The sequence below is a fragment of the Aulonocara stuartgranti genome (genome assembly GCF_965226115.1).
Source record: "Aulonocara stuartgranti genome assembly, chromosome: 4".
Taxonomy (NCBI): domain Eukaryota; kingdom Metazoa; phylum Chordata; class Actinopteri; order Cichliformes; family Cichlidae; genus Aulonocara; species Aulonocara stuartgranti.
This window is the reverse complement of record NC_138942.1, coordinates 12,359,435-12,369,670: the sequence shown is the minus strand read 5'-3', so window position 1 is coordinate 12,369,670 and position 10,236 is coordinate 12,359,435. Positions and strand designations below refer to the sequence as shown.

The window sequence follows — 10,236 nt, the reverse complement described above, 5'->3', positions numbered from 1 at the left end:
AGCACAACAAACTGCCCCGTGGCGTCTGGTCTGAAAAATCTTGATTTGGATGAGTTTATTCAACACTTTGAGCCACTATTGTGAAACAAAGAGACAAAACTGCAACAAACCCGTAGTCTTTTCCAAGATTCTGAGAAACCGTGCCCGAGAGCACTTTCTGTGTTTGTGTTTCTTCTCACTCCTGTGTCTTCTTGAAATATAAATGACATTTAACTAGACAGTGAACTAGGTGTCAGCAGGTAATAAGATCTCTCTGGGTCAACATGATAGTGCTGGTCAAGCTCAGCGAGGTCACTTACAGGCCTCAATGGAGGGAGGTGACAAACTGAAGAGCCGCCGATGTTCCTGCCACTTTATAAAGGGGCTTTTTCAGCATTTCTTTAATAGGATTTTCAGATGAGTTACTGCAGTTCAAACATTGCAGACAGGCCAAGTCTCACTAAAAAGTGCAAAGAAAGTCTATGAGACCAAACGTCAAATATAATTGCAATTAACAATAAATATTTTGTTAAACGTGACACTAAATTTGAAGCATGAAGATGAGACAATGACAGTACAAATGAGGAAAAAAACATTGTATTTAATGAAATGAGTAACAAGAGTGTGTGTGTGCGCGCTGCACATGCAAGGATGTCCTCTGTAACTATGAATGTCAGACATGGTGATGTATGAGGCTCTAGAAAATGATATTACTGAGAGGAGATATAGATGGAGAGATGTCATAAATAACTAAATAAGAATGACTAATAATAACAAAGATAATGATAATAAGGACAGTAATAGTAAATACATAAATAAAAGGAACAGAGAAATAGGGTTATGCATAATAATTGAGTAAAAACTATATCTGTAATTGGCTTGGATTTGGCCTTCCTCGCCACATCACCTGCTCCAGAGGGTCCCAAGAATGACAATAATAGCAAAATTACTTGTTTTGCTATTATTATACTTCAAGCTTATTTTTATTCGAGGTTTGTGAGTACACAATGTCTTTGTTCTAGTTTGAACAACAGACCTTTTACCAGGTAAGTGTTACCTTACCTGGTAAAAGCTTAAAGTTTAACTTTGGTTCACTATTACGACCTTTTTTCTACATAGAAGAATTTTCAATAGGCTGGACTGTGTCCAGTTTCCTAAGCTTCCCTGAGGCTAACAAATGAGGGGTGGTGACATGTCCTGTATTTACTACAAGCGAGGTAAACAAGTTCTTCAAGTCCCTGTTGCTCTATAACCTTGGTTGCTCATAAACTGTGTCCAGACTGCTCTCTGGACTCCCTGCAGGGTACTTACAGACAGCAGCTCCCCCTCCCACACACCCTACATCAAGAACCATGGCGTTGCGCCCACGTGCTTCCTCCCAGCCTTTAAAGCTTACCTTCTTTCAGAGTTCTAAGCTAAATTCGTTCCTGCGACCTCGAGCTGTTTCGTCACAGTCAGGCTCCATGCTGGAAGATGAGCTCTCCTGTCCTATATGCTGTGAAATCTTCAAGGACCCGGTAGTGCTCAAGTGCAGCCACAGTTTCTGTCGGGCCTGTCTTCAGCAGTTCTGGAACAAGAAGAAGGCCAGGCGTGAATGTCCTGTCTGCAGGAGGAAGTGCTCGCTGACTGAGCCCACAGTCAGCTTGGCTCTGAAGAATGTGGCCGAAACCTTCCTGAAGGAGCACGGGTGCAGGGGAGCCACAGCGGGAACTGGGGCTGGTGATACAGGGAAACAAGCAGTGACAGTGGATTTTAAGTGCAGTACACATGAGGAAGTTCTCAAACTCTTCTGTCTGGATGACTTTGAAGTCCTGTGCTGTGTGTGTCACACCTCCAAGAAGCACCTCGGACATCGAGTGTGTCCCATAGAAGAAGGTGCTCAGGATCTTAAGGTATTGTACTTTTGTTCCCTTTCCTGTTACCCACATCCAGCTTTAGCAGATGTCTACTCCGCACAGATCCTTGTTATGCTGGAAGGAGTTAAAAGGGAGTTCTTCCTTCCTGCTATCACCAAGCGCTTGCTTATAGAGGTTCACATAATAATTGGAGCTCTCTCTTGTATAGTATGCGGTTTTCACCTTATGAAATAAGCACCTGCTATTCTTAATTGGAGCTACATAAATACAGTTGAACTATTTGCCATTTAAGCAAACTACCTTTGACCTTTTAGTCCTCCTTTGAAAATGTCACTTTACTGCTTTCAAATTGAAGAAGGTGATACTTTTGCAAACTGAGAAAACTGTTAACATTGTTCAATGTACAATAAGATAAATATGACTCTTTATCCTCGCTCTTCAGGCAGAGCTGAAAAATGAGCTGATTCCTCTGAAGAAAAACCTGCGTTGCCTCTATGAAGCCAAGCAGGAGTGTGATGACACAACTGTGCACATCAAGGTATCAATAAACACTCAGATACCACGAAACAGTAGAGGACATTGAAGTTGACGTAACAGTGACTGAAGTTGAGCAGTGCAATGTTAAGTGTGTAAATATGTCAGCTAATGTCTCAGAGCAGGTGAAATATACTTCTCAAAAAAGTTAATGTCTAACATCAAATCAGATAAACTTCCAAGATACTGATCTGGTCAGTTAAGTAGCAGAGAGGGTTGATGGTCAGTTTCAGTTGCCTTGGTGCTAATTAGATTAACAACAGGTACTCTAGATGGGCAACAGTGAAACAACCATCCAAAAACATGGTTTTAAAAGTGGAGGCCACTGACATTTGTTCCATTCTTTTCTGGTTTTCAATAGTTTTGCATTTGTCTAGGGTCAGTGTCACTACTTGTAGCTTGAGGCAATACCCGGATTGTGCAGATTGCACAGGTAGTCCGGATCCTCCAGGATGGTACATCAATGTGCCATTTTCAGGTTTGCTGTCTCTCCCGGCGCAGTCTCAGTAGCGTGAAGGAGATTCCAGGAGAGAGGACGTTATTCTAGGAGAGGTGGACAGAGCCGTAGAAAGTCCTTAATCTGTCAGCAGGACCGCTATTTGCTCGTTTGAGCAAAGAGGAACAGGATGAGCACTGCCAGAGTCCTACGAAATAACCTCCAGCAGCCCACTGATGTGAATGTCATGATGAAACAATCATGTTTAGGGAGTGGCACCATTGGCTAGGCAGTGGCAACACGAAGGAACTGATACCACTGACTGACCCTCACTCTCGCCTAACATAAATCCAACAGAACACTTCTGGGACATTATGTTTTGGTATGAGCTGGTGGGTTGCACCTCAAGTCCCTTTTGAGGAAGTATGGATAAAGAAAGAAAATTAGACTAGAAATGAATTTTTACATTGATCCATATTCCCATGTGTAGAACCAGACTCAGGCCACAGAAAAGCAGATCAAAGAGGAGTTTGAGGAGCTGCGGGAGTTTCTCCGGAGGGAGGAGGAGGAACGGCTGGCCACTCTGCAGAAAGACGATAAGGAGAAGAAAGAGCTAGTGAAGAAGAAGTCTGACAGCATCGCCAGAGATATCCTCACCTTCTCCCATGCTGTCATTGCCATTGAGAACGAGATTGCATCCAGTGATGTTAATTTCCTTCAGGTGAGCAGATCTTAACGGTTTTCCGCATCACATCCATGCCACGAAACACACTGCTTATAACTCTTTCTTTCCTTATTTCAGAATTATACAAACACAAAGAAAAGGTAGGAGGTTTAAAAAAGTATTTGGCAGCGTCATGCCAGCTTCAACGCTAGTGATTCAGCACTACTTTCTTTTTGTGTTTCTTTTACCTCTCACAGAGCACAGATCCTACCCAAGAATCCAGAAAAAGTCTCAGGTGCTCTTATAAATGTGACCAAGCATGTCAGTTCCCTCAAGTACCACGTGTGGGAGAAAATGGTGGATCTGGTTCAGTACAGTAAGAACTCACGTGACTCTGTGACACATTCTTGTATACATCACCAAGGAAGATTTTCTTTTTCTTTTAGAGATCTTTGCATTTAAACAGTTCAACGTATCTCAAATTTCTTTCTTCTTCTTAATCACCGACTATGTGTAATCTTTTAGCACCCATCACCTTGGATCCTAACACTGCCTACTCCTGGTTATCCCTCACCTCGGATTTGACCAGTGTGGCCAACAGCGGATCCCTGCAGCAACTCCCGGACAATCCTGAACGGTTTGGTCATTTTGTGTTTGTTCTGGGCTCAGAGGGTTTTACATCAGGCCGTCACGCCTGGGAGGTAGAGGTGGGCGACAAAGTGGAGTGGATGCTCGGGGTGGTCAAAGAGTCCATTGACAGGAAGGGCCGCATCTCGGGCTGTCCCGAGGGCGGCTTTTGGATGATCTCATACTTTGAGGGGGAGTACTCAGCCATGACAAGGCCCAGCACCCCGCTGCATCTGGAGGGGAAGCTAACTCGAGTAAGGGTGCAGCTGGACTACGACTCTGGAGAGGTCATCTTCTCCAACCCTGTCAATATGACACCCATCTACACTTTCAATGACTTCTTCACTCAGAAGTTGTACCCCTTCTTCTGCCCTGGTGCTAACATCAACGGAAACAACCCCAAACCTCTTAAAATCTGCCCCGCCAAGGTGGCTGTGTGGAACAGCGCGACGTGGTGATTAGTGAGGACCTTGAAAAGGACATCAGTAGAATTGAAATTCATTATATGACCCAAGTGTGAATCAAATGATTAAGCAAATTATGTCAGTGCATGATTGTTGGTAAAATGAGCACGACACAAGCTGAGTGATGACAGCAGTAATTGGTTTATTTCACTTGGGTTCATTTAGTGATTGACTGCAGGTTACGAAGCCAAAAGAGGCTCTTTAGAGTGAACAAGGGGACGCAGTTGCAATAATTATGCAGCAAGGCTCCATTATACTTCTCAGCCAGGCAGGCTGTCACACTAAGCATCTCCTGCCTACTGTCATGAACATCAATATCCCCCTAGTGGTTCCTCACACTGGAACACAATTATTTTCACTTCTAGTTCAGAAAAACACAAACAACCTCATGCGAGTGTCACAGATGATTTAAGTTTTGCTTTTCCCCCCGCCCGGTTCAAATGTGACACAGATCTGTCATTCACTGCCGGTATAATCATTAGAACACACACTTTCACTCATCTGACCTGGACTTTTTTCATACGTGATCATTCTGAATTTAATGGCTTTGCAAGAACTGTTTTATAAAATATTATACAGTTTTAGTTTATCTGACTAAGTGTGTCTTTAAGTCTTTAAGTTTTGTACAGTGACTCCTGCAACAGCTTGTTTTCCATGCAATGATGACGCATACACGCAACCATTGTTTGTATAAATGCTGAACATAATTGCTTGGTAATTGTCCTTAATTAATAAAATGATCATATTCTGAGACCACTCTTGTCCCTCTACATTATTTTATTGCGTCCTTTATACAAGATGTAACTGGAAACTTGATCTCCTCTTCTCCACACATGGAACTGCCAGGTTGCGACACTGAAAAGGCTGTTTGTCCTCTCCTGTCGGAGAGGAGAAGGCTGGTACAAAAATGTCAGTGCAGAGGTTACATGTTAGTAAGATCAAGCTTTTGGGTGGCAGATCACTTACCTTAATGCTGCAAAAAGAAATGGTAGGGATGATGATGCATGCGATTTTAGATCTTCTTCTAAAGGGGAAATGCAATCTAATGATGAGGACCAGAAGGAGCAAGAGTTAAAGTCTGCTTTTTCTAATTTAAAAAATACAAGACAGCTTTAGATGTAGTATTTTATCCTCCTCAGTCCTTATTTTGATGCTCAACATTATTGTGGACTTTAGTCTGCATGTTCTCTAGCCTGCCACCCTGCAGGGGGCCTTTGGTCAGAACCCCTGCTTTGTTAATCAGCAGGTTGAGACCCACTGTATTCACCAGGGAGACCTCCTGCTGGGTGTACTGTTTTATGCAACAAAGGTCAGTGGCGTCTGACAGAGAAAGAAAGAAAGTGGAGCATCAGGGGCGGTCAATAGTGAACAGTCAGATAAATATCAGAACAGTGGGCTAGTGGTGGAGGTGGGGCCTGTTTGTTCCCTGGTATGTACAGACTATAACAGGAGAACATCCAATGATCAGGCATAACATGACCACTAAAATGTAGCGTGAATAACACTCAGTATTTGTTCATCATGGCGGGATTTATTAGGGAGCAAATGAACTTTGTTCTCAAAATTGATGTGTCACAAGCAGGGAAAATGGGCTGTTTGTCAGAGCATCTTCAAACCTGAAGCTCCTGTGGGGTGTTCCCAGTCCACAGAAGTGAGTATCTATCAAAAGTGGTCCAAGGAAGGGACAATGGGGAGCCAGGGTTCACTGATAAACACGGAGAGTGAAAGCTGACCCATTTGGTCCAATTCTAGAGATAAGCTAACGTAGCAAATTTCTGTAAAAGTTAATGGTGGTTCTGGAGATGTCAGAATACATAGTGTATCGTAGTTTGTCGTGTATAGGGCTACATAGCACAGACCAGTGTCCGTGTAGCCCGTGCTGACCCGTCCCAACAATGGGCACAACTGGACCATAAAAAGGAGCACAATAATGACTTTGAGAAGCTGACTTCAATTCAATTCAATTCAATTTTATTTATATAGCGCCAAATCACAACAAAAGTCGCCTCAAGGCGCTTCATAGATACAGAGAAAAACCCAACAATCATATGACCCCCTATGAGCAAGCACTTTGGCGACAGTGGGAAGGAAAAACTCCCTTTTAACAGGAAGAAACCTCTGGCAGAACCAGGCTCAGGGAGGGGCGGAGCCATCTGCTGCGACCGGTTGGGGTGAGAGAAGGAAGACATGCTGTGGAAGAGAGACAGAGGTTAATAACAGATATGATTCAATGCAGAGAGGTCTATTAACACATAGTGAGTGAGAAAGCTGACTGGAAAGGAAAAACTCAATGCATCATGGGAATCCCCCGGCAGCCTACGTGTATTGCAGCATAACTAAGGGAGGATTCAGGGTCACCTGGTCCAGCCCTAACTATATGCTTTAGCAAAAAGGAAAGTTTTAAGCCTAATCTTAAAAGTAGAGATAGTGTCTGTCTCCCGAATCCAAACTGGAAGCTGGTTCCACAGAAGAGGGGCCTGAAAACTGAAGGCTCTGCCTCCCATTCTACTTTTAAATACTCTAGGAACAACAAGTAAGCCTGCAGAGCGAGAGCGAAGTGCTCTAATAGGGTGGCATCCAAATTCCCCAGATCTAAATCCAAGTGAGCATCTGTGGAATGTAGTGTGTAAACAAGTCTGATCCATGGAGAGCCATTTGCTGCCGGTAGCACTGGAACATTCAAGGTGGATGGAATAATGAAAGAGGAGGACTACCTCAAAATTCTTTGACGTCACCTCAAACCAACAGCTAGATTGTTGACATGTAAACACATTTGGGTGTCCCAGAAGAACATTGATCCTATTCACATCAAAACTGGTTTTGAAGGCTTCTGGACTACATCCCACATTGGAAAAAAAACAGTTCAAAGAAACCATTAAAAAACAAAAATATCAAGATATTCATGTATGTAAACTTCTGAACACAGATGCTGTAGTGCCCTCACTCAGTTGGACAACAGGATGCTTCTTTTGTCACCGTTTCCTGTGTCTGTAAATACATAGAAAGAAATGTAAACAATCACAAGATGCAATCCATCAGTTATACTATTTTTTTTGTCTTAGCTGCATTTTTGCTCCATCTCCTGTGACATCATTTTAAACACATTTTCTATTACAGTTAGGGAGCAGTTTACTGCGACTCCTATAAAGTGGCACAAAGGTTTAGGGCTGTTACCTCAGCTGTGGATTCATCTGACTTCCTGCAACAGTTTTCTCACTGGGTGGGGGTCCTCTGTTGTCTCCAGTGTTAAGCATGCTGACTGGCTGAAGCTCCATTTCCTCTGCCTCAGTTTGCACAGTTTAAGCTTTCTCATTCAGCCTCAGCTGACTGTTTAGTCTTTAGCCTGGACACACCCATGTTTGTTCTGTCGCTATGCCTGCATAATATCCATTCAATATGACAAGTAAAGCATGTGCACAGGGGCCCTATTTTGAGGCTTTTCCAAGATAAAATAAACTTAAGAGCAAGAAAAGACACATATAATGGCAAATAAAAGAACCCAGACATGATGATGGTGATAACGTGTAAAACATGCTGGATGAGGAGGAGGATGAGGAGGAGTGTGATTCGTGTTAGTCTTTTTTTCCAAAGCCCAACAAGAACAACATGTGCAAAGCAATGAAAACAAAGGGCTTCGTGGTTATGAAAAGAAAGGAACTCACCCAGTGAGATGACCGTTGGTTAAAAACACACTGTCCACATTAACTTAACTAACAGCACAGACACGAGGGGCCGTGGTAGACTTATGTAAGCCATATGGGTGCGCAGACCAACTACTAAAACACATGCAGCAGTATTATGCAGTTGTACGTGAGCTCGGTGACATTACAGTAGATTATTTAGGGCCATTTAGTGTGACTCATGCACAGTGTTGATGTAGCACAGCAAAAATAGCTTCTGAATGTGAGCTCAGTAAACCACACAAAAGACTGTCAGACAATTAAACGATTCATTTAGATAAGAAAATAATGTGAAAGCACTGATGTCAAGTAGTTTTCATCAACTGTGTTAAGCGCTTAGATTCCGTGTCTGGCATTACAAACTAATAAAAAAACAGCAACAAAGCAATGACAAGCTGTATGGAATGCCTTTAATATATACATATTTCCACCTGTTATAATGGCACTGAAGCTACAGCAGTGGTGTTGGCAGGGATTTGTATTCCCGGCACATGATTGCGCCATTTCTGTGTGAAACGGCGCACTCTGAATATCTGGCAAAAGATTTACAGAGGCTTGCAAATCCTTGATAAACAAACGGCATAAATGTCCACAGTAACAAATGATTTACTCTTCAAAAGAGGAAAAAAATTAACCTCGGGTGTGGAGAGTGATCTGAACAGCACGCCGTTCACTTGTTTTGAGAGGAATAATCTTCTTCGGAAACCAAATTGCACAATAGGTTTAAAACCTAAAGAAATGTCTTGTGAAGGTGGATATTTATAGCAGCGTGCAATAAATATAGCAACAAAAAATATATATATTGTGAGGCTTATAATTTAGCTTCAAAACGGACAGTCTCTCAAATTGATGTTTATAGGCTTCACAATGGTCGTATTTCTTGCAGGGCTCGTCGTAAACTGGATGGCATGACACTGGAGTCTCTGTACCTTTTATTCTGTCCGTCCCCTGCCTCTCTAACATGCGTGTCAGCAAAAGCAAGCTGGCAGCAGGACGGCTCACACTGACACTGACACAAGCAGAGGGAGGTTTCGGGAAGAAAAACAACAAATGTGGGTCCGATTTGTTCAGAGAGGACTCGCATATGTATATTTAAAAAACTATGAGAAACTCAGACAACAGTGTGACCGAATGCCCTGCACTGATGATATAAGCTTGCTGTCCATTATTGAGACTGGTGCTCTTTGGATTCCTCCGCTGCTGGTGAGCGTAAACTGAGTGTGTGAGCGAGAGGTTAACAAAAAGAAAACCCCAAAACGACCCCCTCCCAGAAAATCTCACGAGGGAGGGGTGCAGACTGTGGTGTCTTCTTGAAATACGTCGAACGACAAAAGTGTGACAACACGGGAAAGGACATAACAACACATCCCTTGACTTTCATTTGGCAGCAGCTTCCTTTGGCTGTCCGGGTTTGAAATTGGCAGTGTCTTGCTTTCGATCCATAAGCATACGCACGCGTACTCACTCACACGGTGCAGCCATACATACTCACAGACATACATACAGTACATGATGCAGTACATAACATGCACGTACACAGATATAAATACGTAAAGGTTTTCTTTAAATGCACTTCTGTGTCCGCAGCTCTCCGCTTTGAAAATAGGAAGGTGCATAAATAAAACATTCCTATTATAGAAAAGGTCCATGCATGCCTGGCACCTCTGGGTTTGCTGAGACTGAATGTGGAGGAAATATGAGGGCTGTGTGCCATCTGGCTGTATCCCCTCATATCTCACCACTTCATAAATTATGCTTCTTCTTCGTGATTGTGTCGTTTGACTCTCGGGCAGTGTTTTGGACAGTACATTAGTCTCTCTCGCTCTCTCTCTCTCTGTCTTTATTTATTTATTTATTCATTGTCCTTCACAGATGGGTGCTGTCCTGCGTATCGAACCTGTGGCTCTCTGAGAGCCCGGTGCTGCACTTCCTGCTGCTCCCTTGATTAGGTACCAAGGAGAGGGGGTCTGGCCTGATCAGGTACCTGGAGATGGGA

At 43.1% G+C, this 10,236-nt stretch overlaps 2 protein-coding genes across 5 annotated transcripts in view; one reads left to right on the top strand and one right to left on the bottom strand.

Annotated features, from left to right (window-relative positions):
- Positions 1–80: 80 nt before the first annotated feature.
- On the top strand, positions 81–5,305 carry LOC309705417 (E3 ubiquitin-protein ligase TRIM39-like). Its single transcript, XM_082531236.1, has 6 exons — positions 81–1,871; positions 2,278–2,373; positions 3,296–3,526; positions 3,608–3,630; positions 3,727–3,845; positions 3,995–5,305. Exons 1-6 carry the CDS (start codon positions 1,332–1,334, stop codon positions 4,552–4,554), a joined length of 1,569 nt encoding a protein of 522 aa, XP_082387362.1. The 5' UTR covers positions 81–1,331; the 3' UTR covers positions 4,555–5,305.
- A 3,331-nt stretch (positions 5,306–8,636) lies between these two features.
- Positions 8,637–10,236, bottom strand: part of kcnt2b (potassium sodium-activated channel subfamily T member 2b) — a 47,052-nt gene continuing 45,452 nt past the window's right edge. For all 4 annotated transcript variants that reach the window (XM_082529705.1, XM_082529702.1, XM_082529703.1 and 1 more), the window contains one exon: positions 8,637–10,224. In XM_082529705.1, coding sequence (XP_082385831.1) covers positions 10,107–10,224 — 118 coding nt within the window. In that variant the 3' untranslated portion in view covers positions 8,637–10,106. The remainder of the gene's footprint in view (positions 10,225–10,236) is intronic.

Bases quoted from the DNA above. Each gene is read 5' to 3' on its own strand.
- LOC309705417 (XM_082531236.1), top strand. From the start codon at position 1,332: ATGGCGTTGCGCCCACGTGCTTCCTCCCAGCCTTTAAAGCTTACCTTC. The intron at 1,872-2,277 runs GTATTGTACTTT...CTCGCTCTTCAG, and splicing joins AAGGTGCTCAGGATCTTAAG to GCAGAGCTGAAAAATGAGCT. The intron at 3,846-3,994 runs GTAAGAACTCAC...GTAATCTTTTAG, and splicing joins GGTGGATCTGGTTCAGTACA to CACCCATCACCTTGGATCCT.